This window comes from Enhydra lutris, unplaced genomic scaffold (genome assembly GCF_002288905.1).
Source record: "Enhydra lutris kenyoni isolate GAN:26980312 unplaced genomic scaffold, ASM228890v2 scaffoldscaffold64, whole genome shotgun sequence".
NCBI lineage: Eukaryota > Metazoa > Chordata > Mammalia > Carnivora > Mustelidae > Enhydra > Enhydra lutris.
The window spans coordinates 1,693,521-1,714,652 of NW_019154148.1; the positions used below are offsets into that span (position 1 = coordinate 1,693,521).

Consider the following 21,132-nt stretch of genomic DNA (forward strand, 5'->3'; position numbering starts at 1 on the left):
AGGATTGAAGTTTTTTCTTCTCTAGATTCACAGACTAGTAGAAGTTATTACAGTTAATGCACAAATTTGTTCAATTTAGAGAAACAATGAAAATCTACATCTAATACAAATCTGATAGATAAAATTTAATTCCCACCACAAATGTCATTCTATCAAACATCTATCATGACAAAAAAAATTATAACAAGTGATATAACAAAACACTTGAGTTATTTTAGTAAAACTGTCAGGGAAATACCAATGTTAGAAAGGAAAAAAAAAGACCAATGTTAAGTAACTGCGAAATTTACCATGAGTGCTAAATACTGAAGTGGTATCAATTCTAACAATATTTAACACTGATTATCATGCAGCAAAACCATACCAAATGTACTTTGTCCTCATTTGATTAAATTTAGGCTAAGAAAAAACTCATATATATTTATTTACATACATATATACATAAATTATTTATACCTGGCCATTGTGCTGGTGATGTATTTGGAGTTATTGCTTCATCTAAGCTTCCTGTTTTCAAAGAATGTCGATGGGGAAGCAGTACTGTCTGATACATCATTCCAGTAAACTGATTTGTTTGAAATGAACTAAGAAAACAGAACATTTAAATAAGAACAATCTGTAATAATATAAGACAAAAATAATACAAATGTAATGATCTAAAATGAAACATGTAATATTTCCATGTTTTAGATCTAACTTCTAGAGTATCTTAAAATTCAAATTTTATTAGTTATACTGCTATTACGATCCAAGCACTGTTCTCTATAGTCTGGTGCTATATTAAAATCAAGTATCCTTTAAGTGTAAACATGTAAATTTTCTAAATTAAAATACAAGTGATAGGTTTTTAAGTATATTTATTTAATGAAAGATAAAAAATACATACAAATGAGAAAACTAAATCACTCATGACCACAAAAAGCAAGCTATTCTATGAAAGTTCAAAACAAGGTTATCTGGTTGAAAACAAAGTCAGTTTAGGTTAAGTTTGATATTTAATGGCTGTCAGTGCTACATTAGGTTAGGTTACATCAGGTATATGCACAAGGTACCAGGGATATAACGAAAAGTGTGGTTTCTGTATCCATGAAATTTATAGTCTGGTGGAGGATTGGACACAAATAACTTTATCAGATTGCTTTCTTTCTTTATTTCTTTGAGAGAGAGTGAGCAAGTGAGCAGAGGAAAAGGGTGCAGAGGGAGAGGAAGAGAGAGAATCCCAAGGAGACTACACAACCAGCAAAGAGCCTGAAGTGGGGCTTGATCCCATGACCCAGAGATAATGACCTGAGATGAAATCAAGAGTCAGGTGCCCCTATCATATTGCTTTTAGAGAACAAACCTATGCATACAGGGTTATGAAAGCAAAAGGTGAGGAGCACTTTACATAATTTGGGAATTCAGGGTAAGCTTCTCCAAGTAAATGGCACTTCATACTAAAATTAAATAAACAGACGAATGAACAAAGTAACTTGCAGCTTGACCTAAAGTATGAAATAAATCTGAAAGAAGATGGTACAAAAATATTTGTTAAATCCTGTCAGAAATTCCTATATCAAATGTGAGTAAATGAATGTCATATTTAAACATAGCGCATCTATTGGTTTAGATCTGTTCTGACTGGCAAGTCTTCTATTAGACATTAAACTTTGATGCATTTGTAAATAGTTTCTCTTACTTTACTTTGCAGTTGAGAAATGGCAGGCTGCCAACAACAAAAAAAATCCCCCCTGCTACAATAAACCTATGGAAATGATGAAAATAAAGCTCCACTCAATAACAAGAAAGTGAACTCTTGGAGGATGAAAGCCAAAGAAATCAAGTTGAAACTACTTTGGGAATACAGAAGCAGATTAGTAAATTGAGACTCCCATGGTAGAATTGAAACACAAACAAGCAAAAATCAACACCAAGGAAGGCTAATATCAGGTAAAAAACAACAAACTCTGTGAATGACCTGTACCTGAGGAAGCAGACTTATCAGAACATGACAGAAGGTGCTTTATACTCAGAGACATTAAAACAATTAATACAGACAGTAAGTTATAAAAATAAAAGTGACCATTAAAATCAACAAGGAGATCTTAAAAATGAAAAACAGAATTTATAAAACACAAACTCAGCCTAAATAAAAGACGAGACATTGCTGAAGAAAGTGTGAGTGTCTGGAAAATGGCATTAGAATTTCTCCTAAAATGAAGCAAAAATAAATAAAGAAAAAAAAATATGAGATGAAAGGTAAAAGGAAAATAAGAGAAACCTGTGAGTTCCAATACCTAATAAGAAATAGGAGACAAAAGACAAAATATTTAAAGAAAAAAAGTCAAGAAACAAAAACAAAGGATCATAGGGGAAAAATAAGAGAGAGGCAAACCAAGAAACAGACTCCTAACTCTAGAGAACACACCGATGGGTCACCAGAGGGGAGGTGGGTGGAGGGAGGGAGGAAATAGGCGACAGGGATTAAGGACGGCACTTGATGAGCACCGGGTGATGTACGGAAATGTTGAATCACTACACTGTATACCTGAAACTAATATTACACTGTATGTTAACTAACTGGAGTTTAAGTAAAAATTTTTTAAAAAGGAATGAGAATTTCAAAGAACTAAAGGAAGATACCAAAGTGTCAAACAGTGTGTTTTAAAAGCCTAGCTAAATTATAGTGAAAACTTGGGCTATAAAGGGAAATATCATAAACATCACTCTTTGATCAAATTTTTCTCAATTTCAAGTCAGTTACTCCTTCCTGTGTGTTCCCTGAACCTTTCCTTATATTATAAATATACAATATAGTACATTGTAATGTTATAGTATATAATTATAACTGTACTATAGTACTTATCACTTAAGTGCAATGTCATGTTATATATATTACTTATCAACTCATACATTTGTTTCTAACTAGATGGACCTCAAGAAAGGAGAACTTATTTCAGGGCATATCACAAGGCCTGGCATTAGGCAGTAATCAATAAAAGTTAACTAGTTACACTGACAAGGGTCTACTTAACATTCACTTGCCACAAAGGCAGAAAAGCTAAAATTCAAAGATGGAGAAATAGTACTCATCATTTCAAATGCTTTTGGTATTATTTAGACTGTCATAAACAGTTTTTCTAGGCAAGAGCATACAAATTCTGAAACCTCATCAGTTATTGCAAACATTCCTAAATTTCACAAAAGATATTTACCTGTAGTTATGACTACCACAAAGGCACTGATAAATACAAGCAGAAAGTGAGGCTGCTAAAGTATGCATTACATATACCTGAAAAAAAAAAAAAACAAAATTAAGTATAACTTTTAAAAAATCAAACTTGTCTCAAGACCTACTATAATCTAGCGATGGAAAAAAGATGGAAAAACTATTTTGTCCTTAAAAACTATTTCTGTTTTTTCCTTAACACTCATGTGTACATATAGAGATCACACTACAAACAAATTAAAAACATGAAGGCCATTGGCAGAAATCATAAAACACACACCTGCTACCTAATTTCTATTTTAAGGATAAATGGGAACAGATGTTAGCTATTCAGTAGTGCATAAGCCATGTATTAAAAGAAACCCCTCTAAGATTCAACCTTCTTCCTCAATGAAAATATGTAAAATCTCGGTCTGATAAATGATAGTTTACCGATGGACAGGTCATTGAAGCATATGCTAACATATATTCTAACTACAAGAGAAAACAAACAATCGAAAGAGAATGTAATTACTTAGAAAAAGAAGAAGGTTTGAAAGACAGCAACTGAAGGGCAAACAGTAGTATTGAGAAAGAGAAGGCTCTAAACACGGCATGACAAGCAATGAGAGAGGCAGATCTGAGAAGCACAACCCAGGTCAGAAAGCAACTAGATTAGACTATTTAAAAGACTAGGTTCTTGATCTAATCATCAAGTATGACAGTCTGATATGTAGATAAAAAAATGGGAGCCGTAGATTAAAACTGAATTGCTATTTCCCCTTCAATTATCAATAAGATGTGTGGTTATGAATTAAAATCAAGAATATCATCATAAAAATGAAGACAGCAAGTCCAAATATGGAAAATTACAAAAATAATCAGAATATTTCCCAGCTTCTCTAATCAAAAAGTGGAGTCTATTTCTCTACTTACTGAATCTGGAATGACCATGGGACTTGCTTTGACCAAGATGGCAAAATGCTATGTAACTTATCAACCTAGTCCTCCAAAAGGCTTGCAAAATGCTATTCTTGCTGATTTTTAAACACCCTGCAACCACTATGTGAAATAACCTAGGCGTGACAGTTAATTTTATGTATCAGCTTAACTGGACCAAGGGGTGCCCAGACATTTGGCCAAACATTCTGGGTGTATCTATAAGGCTGATGTAGGATGCAATTAACATTGGTAGAAGTGGAAGACTGAGTAAGAAAGACTGCCCTCCCTAATGTGGGCAGGCCTCATCCAATCAGTCAAAGACCTAAATAGAACAATAAAGCTGTAAAAAGGGAACTTCTGCCTGGCTGCACTGAGCTGGAACATTGGTGTTTTCCTGTCTCTACGTTAGAACAGAAACACTAGCTCTTCTTAGGTCTCAAGCCTGTTGGCTTTCAGACTAGAACTTATACTCTACTGGCTCTCCTGGTTCTCAGGCCTCTAGACCCAAACTGGAACTACACAATAGGTCCTGGGTCTCCAGCTGGATGACTGCCAATCTTGGGACTTGTCAGCCTCCATAATTATGTGAGCCAACTGCTTATAAAACACAGTTCTATACACACACATAAACACATCATATTGGTTCTGTTTTTCTAGAGAACCTAGGCTGCTTGATCGTCGACTATCAGTCCTGGAAATAGTCTGCCAACCACCAAAAATATAAACATGGCCATCCTAATCCAGAATCCAGCCAGCCTACCAGCTGACCAAAGACAAATGAGAATATCCAGAAGTCAGTCCAGGTGGATGAAATTAGAAGAACTGAGACGCCAACCCACTGAATCATAAGCAAAACAAATGATGGTCATTTGAAGATACTAATGTTTCAGAATGGTTCTTAAACAGCTTTAAAATTGTGCACAATCTGAAGGAAATTTAATTCCTTACTGAATAACATACCATGTGGACACTTATTCTACAGAAGAGTACAGGAAAAGTGACAAAATTAAATGACAAGGGTTAAGGTTATTCAAGAAGATAAAACTGTAGGAGAGGCCACCATTGGGCAAGCAGAATATGAAACAGGTGTGATATCACAGCCTGTGAGGTAGACGAGAACCAAATGACAGACTATTCAAGAAAAAAGAGAGAGAAAAATAGACAAACCTGGTCATACTTGAAAGGATTTCAGTATGTTTTAGAGTAGAGATGAAACATGAAATGTGATATCAATGGTATATAAAGTACAGTGGTGATGGGTGGCAAGATGATGTGGATGATTAGATAACTGTATGATGAGTTATGCATCAGAATCACCTAAGAAACTTCCTAAAAATACATATTCTTGGGACTCATTCTCACACACTGATTCAATAAGTTTGGAGTCAACTTAAGAACGTAAACTTTTTAACAAGCATGTCAGGTGATTCTGCAGTAGCTCATTAATAAAACACTGCCTGCCCTAGAGAAACAAGAGAGGCAAAATACTTCACGTTAATCTTAAAATATATAGTGTTTTAATATTAACAAAGGAAAAGTTTACTTGTATATTAATAATTTTACACCAAAATTATTTCTAAAAGGCAATTTCTAAATCATTTCTAAAAGTTTCTACTTCTAAAAGGCAATCAGCTTTTTGCCTAAGTGTAATACTAGAAGAATTACACATGTATCTGTATACATACCATATACATACCGTATAGATACATGTATCCATATACAAACTCTAAGTTTTCTTTGATCAAAAAATATGTAAGTGGTAATGTAACAATTCCTATGTGCAGTCTGATGTTTAAAACTGTCTCCAAAAAGTGCTGCTTTACATTTTTCCTTTGGTTTTATCATAATAAGTAGCTAAGTTTTAAAGAATGAATCAAGCATACTTACTTTGCTGCTCTGGATGTCGGGATGGGGTGGTGAATCGAAGTTTATGATGGCATGCAGAATATCATGTGTGAGGTTACTGAGGTGCAGTAACGGGTTGGCAACAACTGTCTTGGCACTGGCTGTACAGGCAAAGAGGAGGGGTACTGAGGTCTGCTCTGACAGAGGACTGGGAAATACTGGTTCTGAGGTTTCCTTAAAAACAAAGCGAAAAAAAGGTTAATCAACTGTTTATAGTTTTAATCCATTACTTAACTAATTCAGGGGCCTCTTGGAAAAGTTTTAAAACAATTAAAAACTAAAAGCATGACAGAAACTTTCATAGAGTTATGAGACCTGAGGAGGTCAACATTCCACCAAATATAATGAAAAAAATGAGAGGACAATACCTTCTTATTCTAATGAGAAGCCCATCACCTCACACAGCACTCATAAGAATTCAGAGTATGAATTCACCTGATCAAAGGGCCTGGTGCTGAATGATCCTGAAACTATTACACACAAAACTCTACAAATTCATAATACAATCCACCGTACAAAAAAGAGCATCCCTTAAACAGCCATAGTGAAGAAAACCAAAAATTTTAATATTTAAAAACAAACAGAGCAATACCAAAAACTGTTTCTCCTATGTGTACTACTTTAACTGGCCATTGTCTAAGTTACATACCTGCTGAGATTCTTGTAAAAGCAAAATCAATTCCATTCTCACAGAGGCAAGACCGCCACCATGGGACCCATGAAGTATGCAGTAACTCAGAAACATCCGCAAGAGGGACTGATATTTCAAAAGCCACTGTCTTTTTTCCTGAAAATTTTCTCTTAGTTGTTTCACTTTCGTTTGCTGAAGCACATCTTCAGCATCTCCATTTAATCCAAATTCATCTCCATTTTCACCAAATGCAGTCTCTAAGTCTTCACCATCTGAACAGTAGTCACAAGTCCTCTGAAGAGCTATCACCTCTTTTTCAAGCCAGTGGTAGAGCTGGTAACGCAATTTTCCACCATCTATTTCATACCCAGTAGATAATGTACGAAGTTCCACTGTGAGAATCTTTAAACATGCTCTAAATTTTAATTGAACTGCAATGATATCTTCTGATGGACTTAAAATGTCGTTTTCATCTAGTGTGCTGAGAGATTCTATATAATTAGAACTTGTTTCATCTATTTTTTTCCCCATTTTTCTCTGTAAAGGTTTCAGTTCTTTCATTGAAATAGGGAGATCCTCATCTTCATCGTTATCACTGTCCCATTTTAATTCTAAAGAGTCATCCTGAAATACAACACTCGGTTGGCTCCAGTCAAAAGAAAGAGTGGAGTTTGACTGCTTCTCTGAGGAACCTTCTGAAGAAGATCCAAAACCATTCATTAGTGACTGTGACCAGTCAATAGCAGAAGACTTATCTTCCCTGGCATCCAACTTTAATGGAGAAGAAGGGGAACAGTCTTTACTAGTATCCAGGAAACTAAATGTTCTGCAAAAAGGTTTTGTTTTCTTGATGACTTTTGGCATCTTCGATAATACTTCCAAAGCTAACATAGGGCAGCCAGCTTTCAAATGAGCACTGGCTGTGGTAAAAAATAATCTTCTTTCACTTAAATTAATTGTTCCTGCCAGCCCACTTTTTCCTGTTAAACTCATGTGTGTGGACAATACATCAGATGATCCAAAATGACGTCTTAGCAAAAGAGGATGTGTTCTTAGATAATTGTAAAAATTAAAAACTGCAGGATTACCGGGTGACATCATGACTTGATCTGAAAGAAAATTCATTCTATCAGCTAAGAAAAGTTCAAGACTTGTACCGCAGTCCTTTTTCTGTACCATGGCACTTTTATCTACCTGGTCTTTCGACCACATTTTACTAAGACAACAAACTAATATACAGCAATGAATAGACAAGAACACATTTGTAAAGAAAGTGTTTTCACACGAAGGAAAAACAAAGGTTATACTGATTTCACACCTCTTCAATCAACAATATAAGATTATTTAAAATACCCACTTTCACATTCATAGTTCTTATTATACTTCCCTCAACATTCCTTCCCAGTCTGCTCTGCTAAATCTTCCTCATCCTCTACTTTAGAAAGTTAAGAGTGTCCTAGAGTTCAAGGTTCGACTTCTGTTCTATCTACCCTCCATGAGAGAACTCGAACAGTCCCATGGCTTCTAATATCATTGAGACACCGATGACCTGCCTTAACTATTTCAGGCCCAACTTTACCCTATAAATCTATACTGCTTTATTCACATGCCCAATTTACATTCTATTTCCATGCACACACTCTTGCCTCAAAGCCATTTTATTTAGTGAGTCTTTAGTATAAACAACTCTTGACCCAATTAGCTACACTGACCTTATAACACTCAGGTCTCTGCTCAGAGGTAACCTTACCAGAGAAGTCTTCTCTACCTAAAACAACACTCCCCCACACCAGCTCCTGGTCTTGCCCATATCGTTTATCTCAAGTTAAAAACCTAGAGGAGTTATTAAAATTGACTCTTATACCCTTCACATTCCATATCTAATCCTACCTAGTCTACCTGAGAATTATATTCCAAATCCAACCATTTTTCACTGCCTCTACTCCTGTCATCCTGGTCCAAGTCCCAGTTACCTTTAAAAATTTTCTTCTAGAATACAGATTTAATTGGCTCTGAAAGTATGTGACTGTGTATTTAATTCCAAATCAAAATACATTTTTGACATGAATATGAGTAGGCATAAAAATGTGACAAGAAAATGCGTTTTCTTTCCTTCCTTCATCACACAAAAGCCAGTCTGGAAATCTTCAGCTCAGATGGCCAGGACACTTGAACAGTTAACTGAACATGGCTTTCTCACAAGTCTTTCACAGTAAGACTCATGATACACTTCCCGATTAAATGATGCCATGTAAATAGCCATGAATGAAAATCTTCACCAGTTAGTACTCCAAATGATATGACACTTACGATACCAGCTATCAGAACCAATTCAACTCCACCTATGGCAAAATATTTGAAAAACGCATATCATCATTTTTATATAATTTATACAAAGATTTCTATTTTATACTAACCTCCAAAAAAGCTTCATCAAATGGGATTTCCAAAACAAAAGGCAGAAATAGATCTCAAAATATTAATTCTAAAAAATTCTCTACTACACTCTCATAAAAAATTAACCAGATCACTTAAGTCAGCTTTTACACTGAATATTTTTATTATAAAAATTATAAAACCGATTAGCAAATACACAAACTTTCACCTAAGAAAATCACCCTTACATCATTATTTTCTCCAGAATTAGACTCAAATGTTGATAACATTTATGTTCAATACATTGATTTTATAAAAGCAGAAAATCTTAAGTTCTTGGTTTTCAAAGGATTTTTCTGAAAAAAAGGAATCCTCCTACCTAAAAAACAAAACAAAACAAAACAAGAAACACATACTTAGCTCGAAGTTCCCACCTAAACCTTAAAGTCTTAGTCCATGTTTTCAACTTGCTTTGTATTACCTTTAGCACCCAACAGTGTGCTCTGTACCCAGCAAATGCTAACATAACTTTTTATTATCAACATCTTAGAAATGCAGCTTACCATCATCCTCTCTGACAGGCTGCTTTATTAATGTTTCCAGAGCACCACTATAATCTTCCAAAATCCAATATGCCATACTCCGAAGAAAAGGATCATAATGCATATTTATGTTCAGTGAATTGAGTTCACTGACAGGAGAATCAATCCCCAAAACTTTTTTACGTAAAATAGATTTGTATGTTGCAGAGGTATCAAATTCAGACTCATAGAGTCTAGCTATTACAAGAGCCAACTGAATGTCATTCAGTTTCTCAAGACATACCTTCAAAAAAAGAACTCATGGTCATAAATAAGCAGGGACATCTTTCATTTTAAGATAAACTCAATTGACTAATAACTAGAATGAATAAAAGGCACTGTTATTATCTGAACTAAATGAACAAAGATAGTAACAAATAAAACATATACTGCTTGCTTTAGCAAATCTACCTACTAGTACTAAATACCTACTTGCAAAAAGAATTAGCCTATAAAATTAAATAACCCTCAAGAGATTCAACTCAAATGACATTTTATTTCATTCTCCCCCCCTTTTTTTTAAGAAAGAGAGACAAAGGGGAGAGAAGCAAAGGAAGAAGAAGAGAAAATCCTAAGCAGGCTTCACAGCTTGGAACCCCACTTGGCCTTCAATCTCATGACCCTGAGGATCATGATCTGAGCCGAAATCAAGAGTGGGACGTGCTTTTTTTGAGAGAGAGGGAGAGAGCAACAGAGTACGAGCAGAGAGGAGGGGCAGAGGGAAAGGGAGAAGCAGACTTCCTGCTGAGCAGGGAGCCTGACATGAGGTGGGACTCAAACCCAGGACCCTGGGATTATGACTTGAGCTGAAGGCAGATGCTTAACCAACTAAGCTACCCAAGCTCAATGTCAGTCCTGACATTTTGTTTCTTGAACTTTTACTCCTTCCCATCTGTCTCAGCAGACTATAGGGTTTTCTAATTAAAAAGCTGTTTCGAATCACTTGTATGAAACTCCGAGCAAAAGGGCAATTTGAGGGGTGCCTGGGTGGCTCAATCAAATGGCTGCCTTCAGCTCAGGTCATGATACTGGGGTCCTGGGACTGAGCCCTATGTTGGGCTCCTGCTCAGCAGGGAGTCTGATTCTTCTCCTTCTCCCTCTGCTCCTCCCCTCCACTCCTCTCATGCATGCTCTCAGTCTCTCTCAAATAAATATATTTATATATTTCAAAAAGAGCAATGTGAGATAGGTTATACCTTAAATGTTTTAATTTTTTTAAGGCTTACTGAAAATAATCAGTTAAAAATATGCTAAGGTTCAATCAACTAAGACAGAGCCAAATATAGAGTCACGTATGTTTAAACTGATAGAAAAAACTTTTTTCAACCTGTTCATAAATATTCTTAAAAGTTAGATCAATTACCTCTACCAACCAATACAATGTGGTTAATCTTCATTCTGTATAAGTATCATTCAAGCTAAATGGCAAAATTTTAGAAGTCACTGTTAAATATACTAAGTACTTAGCCTTATGTAATTTCCAATATACTTAAATTGAAATTAAAAAATAAAAATTTGAGCCTACAGAAAAGAGCTTGAAAGGATAATACTTTTTTTAAAAAAGTTTCTTCATTACCTCAACTGCATCTCTGAGGCAACCAGCTAAAAGAAAAAATGCTGCAGAATGTTCAAATCTTTGTTTGCCTAACAAAGAAAAAGCATTCTTTAGAGCTGCTCTACGCCATCTCTCATCCTCAAAATTGTGTCCAAAAAACTGTGTCATCTTGGGGTCTTTTTGGGATCTATAAGGAAAAAGAAAATGTATGAAATTTTGAAACACAATGTTCCCACAATTTTCACCAAAGTTACCCATTTAAATGCTAGGACTCCAAAGAAACACTTGCCAGTGTATCAAGTACTATACATCTGCTTCTTTTCTGAGCAAAAGAGCACTTACAGTAAACATCTACTTCTTCATGTAAATCTCAGACATTACTGAAAACTTTCAAACTATTAAAAAAACTGCTTTAGCAGGACTTTAAGAACTTATGTCTAAATCCATGCAAAATACATAACTTGTATTAACTTGTATTACTTCACCATTTAAACTTCCTCAATCACCTTCACCCTCACTGCCCACCTGATGATGATTGGTAATCAAAACCTAAGGAATCTGTCCTCTCAAAACAATCCTAAAAGTTCAAGCCTCTTAGAAAACTGACTGGTGCCCATGATTTTCCCCCAAAGGTTGCTGTTCATATGGAATCACCTAGAGCTGAATGCAATATACATGGTGAACTATTTTTGGTGATCATGTTTATCAAGTGTTGCTGAGAACTAGTAAAAGAAAAATTCCAAGTGATCCTAGCTCAAGAATGGGGTCAGGTCAGGGACCACTATAGGAGGGTAGTTTGGAGGGATGGCCCAGCCCATAAGCTTATAATAAGGCAGGAGGAGGATGCCTGTTCAAGACTCCACCAATTCATCTTCCCGACTCCAGATGCAAGTTTTTGGTTTAGTTCTTTGTTTTATAGAAGCATCATGGGACATCCTCAAAGTAAACAAAAAAATGTTCTTCTGGACTGATAAACCTGAAAACAAACTAAAGTGATTCTTTTGCTATGAAATAAACCTGGGCTTCTTTCCTATGAATCTCTCCTTAAATACAAAAATAACTAAGAATCTACAAAGAATCACACTTGACAAGAACAACAAATTTTTACTTTTCCTTCATACATTTACTTCTCATGAAGATTTCTCCATTTCGAAGCACAGTTTTCTCACCTACCTGTATAATCCCCAAATCACAGCTTTCTTTCTCATTGCAAGGTAAAAAATGGCAGCATCTAAAGGATCATTCTTTCTATAAAAGGCTGCTTTGGCTACCTACAGTTAGAAAATATTGGTCAGAATTTCACAGAAACAATTTTTAAATAAAGTAATTTCCCTCACATTTAAGACTGGCACACATTATTTAATGTTCAATACATTTAGAAAATATATACACTAATGCATGGATGTATATACACACACAAACACATACGCATACACAGACATACATATATTTTCTGTAATTTCTTTTCTTTTTTTTATTTTCTGTAATTTCAAATGTAATTCATGGTGGCCTCCAAAGACACAGACAGATGGGAACACAGGACTACACTTTTCATTACAAGCTCTTCAGTACTATTTTATTTTTTCAAAGATGTGTATGCACTGGTTCGTAAAAACCAGACATATGCTACTACATAAGTGTGTCACCTAGCAATTTAAGAATTAGAACATAAACATTAAAAACCTGTATAAATGTGATATTTTGAAATATAACAGCTATTTAAAAGCATTTTACTGCTTCAGTTAAAAAAAAAAAAAAAGGAAGAAACAAGAAGGAAATATGGAATGTCCTTTAAAGACTCAGAATATACTTTTTAAAGATGTTTTAAAGATTTTATTTATTTAATTAAGGGGTGGAGAGAGAGAGCACAAGCAGGGGAAGCAGCAGAGGCAGAAGGAGAGGGAGGAGCAGGATTCCCACTGAGCAGGGAGCCCGATGCAGAGCTCGATCCCAGGACCCTGGGATCATGACCTGAGCCGGAGGCAGACGCTTAAACACCTGAGCCACCCAGGTGCCCCCAATTCATTTTTATACCAAAATAAAACACAACTTACCTTCTCTATACACTTGCGTAACGTGCGGCTATTCCGGACCCACCAGCCCACGCCCATGGCTCTCAGTTCAGACCAAGTGGGATCATCTCTCTGCATGGCTGGCAACATGTTCAGCAGCTCTTCTTCTGCTACTGAGTGAAATGCCCATGCAAAGTGACTGGTAGACAGACCTGAGGAAATGTCACCAATAGTGTTTATAAGAAACATAAGTGTTTTTATAATGATTATCAGAAATGTATGTTTCATATCTGCCATAAAAATGTCTAAACTTTTTATGAGATTCACAGAGTCACAATTAAGTAATTAAGGTTGGAGGGAATACGGGTGTTTTTTTTTCTTGCTTCTCCTAACAACTCTATCGCTTCATTGTTTTCTACAATAAACACATATTTTCTATAATTAAAACATATTTTTTAAAAGATAAAAAATGCTGTGTGGCAAATGCCACTGTGCTGATTATTTTTGTTCTCTAGCTATTACCCACGACCTTTCCTTAGAAAATGAGAAACATGTAAAGCTTTAGTCTATGCTTAAATAATTGTTCTTCATTGCTGACTCTTATTGTCCTTTGGTCAATGTTTATTTTTGTGGATTTAACTCCATAGAATTAAAAGAGCATCAGGCAGATGGGACAGTGCACTGAACAGAACTTAAGACTATAGACTCTGGAATCAGAATGTATAAAATAAGCCCAGCTCCAACCCTAACTATAGAACTGTGGGCAAGTTACTTAGTCTCTTGATTCTTCAATTGCCTCATTTATAAAGTGTGAGTAATCATGGTACTACCTTATTACATCATTGTGAGGATTAAAATATTATAGTTAAAGACTTTAGAACAGTACTGTACCTGGCACATAATAACTAGTATGTCAGATACTTTTCTATTTAAATAGCATCATTAACACCAGCAATTCTCTCAACCTACTGATTGGTACATGCGTATTTCTTGTTGAGCTTCTAATTTGTCTCTTCAGAGTATGTTCTGTTTAGTATTTCTAGGTGAGGTACATGCTTAATTAAAAGGTATGGCTTTGACATATATGGACTCAACATTTAAACCAAGAAATACCCTGTTTTAAGTTACCTTAAATTTCAGTAGTATTTGTTAACTTTGAGTCTTGACTAACTACATAAGACTATCTGAAAGGTTACTAGACTATATCTGAAATACATATTAATGTTAACAGTAGTTTTGGGGGTAAGTGAATTTTTACTTTCAGTGTTCTGTATTCTGTATGTAAGACAATTAGATACTGAATATATAGTATTTCTGTAACAAAAATGTTACCCAATTTTGGATAAAAAACTGAACTTCAATAAATGTCAAAGAGGAGAAAGAAGATAACCTAAAGAAGTTAAAGAGAATAAAACAGTATTAATTGGCCTTTAATTAAAGTACGATGCATTTGAATATGCAACTCAGAATATCCAATTGCCCAATATCTACTTCTTTATTAGCTCTTTCTAGCTACCAAAAAAATTCCAGTATTTAAAGCAAAGAAAATGATGTGGAAATAAATGCTTTTACAAGTAAGTTAAGGAAACTGAGAATGTGTCAAATTTGTCATTGTTATTACATCTGGGCAAAAACAAACAAATGTGCTCCGGTCTCTCTACTTTTACTCCCATTTCTTTTAGTAGATTACTACTAAAATCACCTTGGTGAAGAAGCTGAGCTCGGTAAGCTGGAAGGGAAGTTGTAAGGAAAGTATGAAGTCGAACAGCCAAAAGAAATTTTAGACCACATTCATCAAGAGTTTCTCCACCTATAAAAAAACAAAACAAAACAAAAAGTATCTATTTATTTGTATTTATAAGAAAACAAGCAGATTAGCAAAATCCAAGTAAATGTTAATAAGATCTGATCTTATTTAAATCAAAATATGACAAAAGTTTTAAAAAGTTTAACCTTCACTATGGAGTATGTTAAAGTATTTTCCATGTTGATTCAGGTCCTAGACCCATCCCAATAATCTGCTGCTAATATGCGAAAGAAGAGTTGTGTACGTTCCTTTCAAGCATAGTTCAAGGGATGCATCTTACCGTCCAATGCACAAGGCCGGACTTGTTAATTTCAGGTCGTACTGAGATGTGATGGAAATTCTACATTCAATTTTTTTATATATGTATGTAACTCAGGAGATTAAAAAGAAAAAAAATGCTCTCTGGGTGAGGAAAAGACCAATTTTAATATACCTGTTTTTGCTGTTCTAGGTAGAAGTATACATTAGTGCTAATTTAAAAAAACCTTCAATATTTTATAAACAAATTAATAGTGATTACAACATGAGAAAAAGTAAAGCAGAAAGCACCTTTAATTTTCAGGTATCTAAACTGATTAGTTAATAAGAATGCTAACTTTTGCCAAACTCCAAAGGATTCAGTTGGATCTTTAATATTATTGAGCAATTAAGTAAAAATGGCTGGCATAATGAATCTTTGCATACTTTCTCAAAGTACTATGATTTCTGGGACAAACAGCATATATTAAAGTTAAAACTATCGAGGAGGGAACAACAATGATTAAAAAAAAAACCTTCCTGGGCGTAATTTTTATAAACATTCCTCAGGATTATTTTCTGTGTAAATAAGTAAACATATTCAGTTTCGCCTCCAATCCTGTGCCCAATTTAGTTTTACCTTGGCTTCTGTCTCTGCTCTCCCCGATATCGGTGCTAGTAGTAGCAATTGTATCTGCTAAGGCCATTAGAGACATCTGCTCCATCCGGCTGAGTCCTGGTAAACTGGAATGAAGTAAGTGGCCAGAAAGAACCTGAGCGTGCTCAGGACCAAAGTAAGTTGGACTGTACTGTGAAAGGTCAATGACCCTGGGCTTGGCATTTTCCTCATCTGTCTCTAACACCTGATGATCAGTCATTAAAGTTGGGATCTGAAAAAGCTCATCATAACTTTCTTTTGACAACTGGTTTGAGTTATTTAAGGTACTCTGCTTACTAGACTTCTCTAAAGATGAGTAGCAGCTATCATCGTCTGCCGCAAGTAAGGCATATAAGGGAAGTGGAGGGACAGAATCTATTTCTGTGTAATCCATATTTTCACTTTTGTTGAAAGCCTGGGGGTCTCTGGTAGTGCTCCCACTAGCACTGATAGTAAGAGACCTAAGGCGGCGCTCGTGATTGGATTCAGCTTCATTCAGTGCCACAACCTCCCCAGCAATGCACTTGACAAGGTGCGACAAGATGGCTTTTGCTCTCCGAACTTTGCCAAGGTCCATGAGTTCCAAAAGCTGTAAGGGATGGTACTGAGGTAAAGTTGGGGAAAGAACATGAGCTGCTTCGAAAAGACCTGAATCTTCCGTATCCACAGATGGATCGAAGGCAGTTTTCTTTCCACAGATTTTCTGTGCAAGACTGGTCATGGATCGAGTCAGGGTTTTCTTTGGAGGATGTAATCCAGAACTCGATGAGTTGCTCTGTTTTATTAAACTTATTAGAGATGGAGTGCTCCCATTGTATGAATCTGCTGTAACAGGTTCTTGTTTAGAAGACGGCTGCCACTGGGAATATACATGCATTTCACAATCCATTCCTACCACAAGGATGCCATCCCGGACCCATGATAAAGAAACAGGAAAAGGTGGAGAGCCTTCCACAGAAGAAACCAAGTCCATACTTCTTAAGAGGACAAATTTAGAAAGAGGCACAGCTTTAGTGCTTTCCCAGAGAGGAAAGGCTAGGCTTTCCTTACCAGCCTGTTCTTGTACCTTGCCAGCCAGGGGTCCATACATAAAAAGTTTTGATCCAATTCCTACAGTGAGGATATGAGAACCATCTTCTCTAGACATCCAATCTAAGTGAACTAAATGCTTTGTGTTTGATGTGATACTCTCTTTACTGGATAAATATACCTCTTGTTTATTATAAGCCACTAAATTGCTATCGATACTAATACCAGAATCTAACACTGTATTCAATTCATCTAAATGAATCGTCTGTTCGAGGACCCAACATGAACCTCCTGTAGACTCACATTCAAAAATACTGACATGCATCAGGAAGTCCTGAGAAGACCTACTGTTAGACGCAAGCTGCTTATATGCTACTGCTAACCGATTTGTATGTGCACAGCTAACTTCTACAGGCCTACCAGGGACGGTTATACTACTATTGCTATGAAGTCCATCTTCGATAAGTAATGGCCATTCTTCCCAAATGTATACCAGATCCACTTTTCCATTTTTTGATGTGTCAGATTCTCCATCTGTTACTCTGCATCTCCAGAATCTTACTTTCTCATCTGAACATGAAGTTGCCAATAAATAAGGAGCACTGCACATAGGATATATGGAAGAAGAACTCAGATGTCCTAAAATAAAAATAATCAATTAACAAAATGTCAAATTTGGTTAAATATTTCTGTTTTCATGCACCAAAGGTTTTAGTCTTTGTATAAACTACTGTTAACAAGACAGTGAACATTTAGTGTAAGAGTCAATAAGATCAGTAAAAAGCTCTTAATGACATCAAAAAGGTATACAAAAAGGGAAATATTATCAAAACCTAGAGCTGAAAGAGAACTCTGAGGTAAATTCAATTTCTACATTTTATAGGTAAGGACCCTTAACCAAATGTGTGTAGTATCTTACGCCAAACAGCTAGAATACAACAGAATCAGAAAACCTGAATTCTAGTCCTGATTCTCAGAAGTACTATTTTCTCCCAATTTTTAATCATCCAATTCTTATAAATTGCATTTTAAAGATATCAATACATTTTAAAACTGTGTCAACATTTATTGGCTCCTTTTCAGTATTTTTACCATTTTGTGCATAGCCCATGCTTACCTATGTACTAAATGGGCTCTCCATAACTGAGGGGTATTTGATATTACTGATGCTGACAAGATTCCTAAGTGGGACAAAACATTTGGGTCCTTAATGTAATTACATACTCTTAATTTCCCAAACCATCGGCAAGCTTTTTCTTTAAGATAGTAGTGACTATTTTAGGCTTTGCTAGCTATAGAGTTTCTGCTGCAACTACTCACCCTGCCAGTCTAGAGGAAAAATAGGTATACCCAAAAGTCAACCATAGGTATGGCAAGGTTCAAGCAAATATATTTGCAGAACAGGTACATGGCCCATAGCCTGCCAACCCCTGTTCTAAAATAATAAAATATAAACTACTAATTATAAGATATGTTATGTAGGACATTTATTGTACTTTGAAAGCATTTCAACAATTTTTTTTTTAACTCCTCAAGGAGTATAGCAGTGTTGCAGAAGGACACAATTAGCACTATTCATTGGGATCTCTGAGCTGAAGAGACTAGCTTACCTTGCAAAGAGTCCTGATTAAAAAAAAATAAAAAACAATCTTAAGACTAGCAAATCTTTGCCAAACAAAACGAATTTCTTATCTTTCCCTAGAAATCCTCTTCTTCTGCCAAACTCAACTTGGGCCAAAGTTAAATAAGAGGACTGTTTCTAGAAATATTTTTCTTACATTTGCCATATGTTTTAACTGGAGTTCAGCAGTGAAGATCATACTGTTTGGCTAAGGGAACAGCTCTTAAAATTGTGTCAATGCAGAAACATCATTCTTTTTCAAACTTTAACTTTCCTTGCACTGGTGCCTCTTTTAGTAAAATATACAGGAATGCAGAATTAAAAGTTATCAGAACACTGTTAATACCCCAAGTCCTGCCAACTTCACCAATTAAAAAAGATTAAGTATCTGATAACATGGCACTGAAAAGCACTCAAAGTCATCAGTCCAAAAAATGACAGAGAAGTAGAAAAAAACAAAAATGCACACTCTGACTAGAAAAAAACAAAGAATTGAGTGATAAAAAGATGGATTTTGTGTTGGTTTTCTTGATACCCTAAAACTGTGGTTTGTGATCTACTCTGTGCAATCAGAGTCATGTGGGACCCTTGTTAAAACAGCCTGGTAGGTATACCCCAGAGTCTGTGATTCAGTAAATCCTAGGGGTAGCCCAAGAATTTTTATTTCTAAGAAGGTGCCCCATGGGGATCTGATGCTGATGCTGCCAGTCTGGGGATCATATTTTGAGAACTACTGCCCTAGGATAAAGATGATAAATATATACCAGGACCCACGCACTTCGAATCCTTTAAAGACACAGTTCCAGGCAGTTACTACCAATATTATCAAAGTTGCCAAATAAGGCACAACCTCGTTACTATCTCTGCCCAGGAAACTCTGGGTTTTTCTTCATAAAGGCATCATGAAAATTTGTCTTGGAAATCAATACTTAAGATTACAACTGGCTGACAAATGTCAGAATAATCTGAAAACATAATGAGAATTTAAGTTTTCAATGTAGGATACTTAAAATAGCGTTTCCATGTCTGCTTCCATGTAGATTTACAAACAGAAGTTGTGCCCCTTTTTAAATACCTTTAAATATTCATGCATTATCAAGTTTGATTAGTCTCTTTTCACAAACTTTACTAACCTGCTGATGGCTTAACACTTATTATTTCAACTCCTTCTGGCAAATTCATCTCTTGGCTATAAACCATTTCTGAAGTCAGAGTCAACTTGCTAGTACTCTGGAGATTTGCTCTGCAAGCCTGATACTTCTGTGAAAAAGGAGATACGATCTTCTCTGGAGAAGAAGAATAATGTTCTTCTGGCTGCCAAACTGCTTCAGATATTTTTGTATCTACTTTTTCATCTATAAAACATAAGAAAAGAACCAAAAACCGGGGGTGGGGGAAACCCTGTAAGTATTAAAACAGCTATATTTTATAATCCCAAAGCCTTATAAAAAAATATTAATAGGATTCTTTATGGAAAGAAATCAGAGAATCCATTTGCTTTTTTCATTAACTGAATAAAACTACAATTAGTTTCACTCAATAAGAATAGGTTTAGGGAGCCTGGGTGGCTCAGTTCGTTAAGCAGCTGCCTTCGGCTCAGGTCGTGATCCTGGGGTCCTGGGATTGAGCCCTGCTTGGGGCTCTCTGCTCAGAGGGAGTCTGCTTCTCACTCTCCCTCTGCCTGCTGGTCTGCCTACTTGTACTTTCTCCCTCTCAAATAAATAAATAGAATCTTTAAAAAAAAAGAAAGAAAGAAAGAAAAGAATATGTATTTAAAAAATGTACTGAACTATCTACTCATACATAATTTATTCATTTAAGCCTACTTAAAGCTCCAGATATTTAAAAAAAAAAAAAAAGGACTCACCCAATGAGACAGGAATGGACTGTAAATGTAAATTCCACATGTGTAGCAATGAACGGTTGTCTTGGGTACACTCTATCACAATTAGGTAGAATTTCTCAGAAAATCCATTAGGTGAGCTGCCTGTTGGTATTAATATTTTTCACTATTAACATAGATAAATGAGATAACTTATTAACTATGCCAAGTTAAAATAAATGAATTAAAAAAAAAACTCTTACCTAAAATTCTATATACAAAGCAGCATTATGGAATGCAATCAACTTTCTGATCACATGAATTTGTGTTAAATTAAAACTTTAACAATTAAAATATATGTTATACTTTTCACTTCTGAATTGTCAGGCTTAAAAACAGTCACATATCATAGTAATCACTATCATGTTATTCACATAGGTTAGACCATAAAGAAATTTCTGAACAGGTGGGAACTATGTGACAGATACTTTATTTTTGATTAAAATTGTATTGCCAAACATATTTCAAAGTAAATAATTTCCATAATGGAATGACCTATTAATGAAGTTTATCTAAGAACCAAAATAAAAGTATTCATCATTCACCCATTAAGAATTTTTCTTAGTCAAAACTGCATGATTTAAGCAGCACACAAGCTGCTCAAAATAAAACAACTGCATCTAAAATATAAAATCAGTGACTCATTATTGCCTGGAAAAAAATTAACGTGGTTTAATGATGGACTTTAATCCAAGTTTTCTTAATTATA

At 35.3% G+C, this 21,132-nt stretch overlaps 1 protein-coding gene across 2 annotated transcripts in view; it reads right to left on the minus strand.

Moving 5' to 3' along the window:
* LOC111158846 (Dmx like 1) overlaps positions 1–21,132 on the minus strand; it is a 125,725-nt gene that overhangs the window by 55,685 nt on the left and 48,908 nt on the right. For both annotated transcript variants that reach the window (XM_022521130.1, XM_022521129.1), the window contains exons 16-27: positions 20,409–20,528; positions 19,675–19,896; positions 15,874–17,559; positions 14,892–14,999; positions 13,232–13,401; positions 12,351–12,448; positions 11,199–11,364; positions 9,605–9,866; positions 6,684–7,774; positions 6,017–6,208; positions 3,195–3,271; positions 457–584 (exon numbers count right to left, since the gene is read on the minus strand). In XM_022521130.1, the coding sequence (XP_022376838.1) occupies positions 457–584; positions 3,195–3,271; positions 6,017–6,208; positions 6,684–7,774; positions 9,605–9,866; positions 11,199–11,364; positions 12,351–12,448; positions 13,232–13,401; positions 14,892–14,999; positions 15,874–17,559; positions 19,675–19,896; positions 20,409–20,528 (4,320 nt within the window). The remainder of the gene's footprint in view (positions 1–456; positions 585–3,194; positions 3,272–6,016; positions 6,209–6,683; positions 7,775–9,604; positions 9,867–11,198; positions 11,365–12,350; positions 12,449–13,231; positions 13,402–14,891; positions 15,000–15,873; positions 17,560–19,674; positions 19,897–20,408; positions 20,529–21,132) is intronic.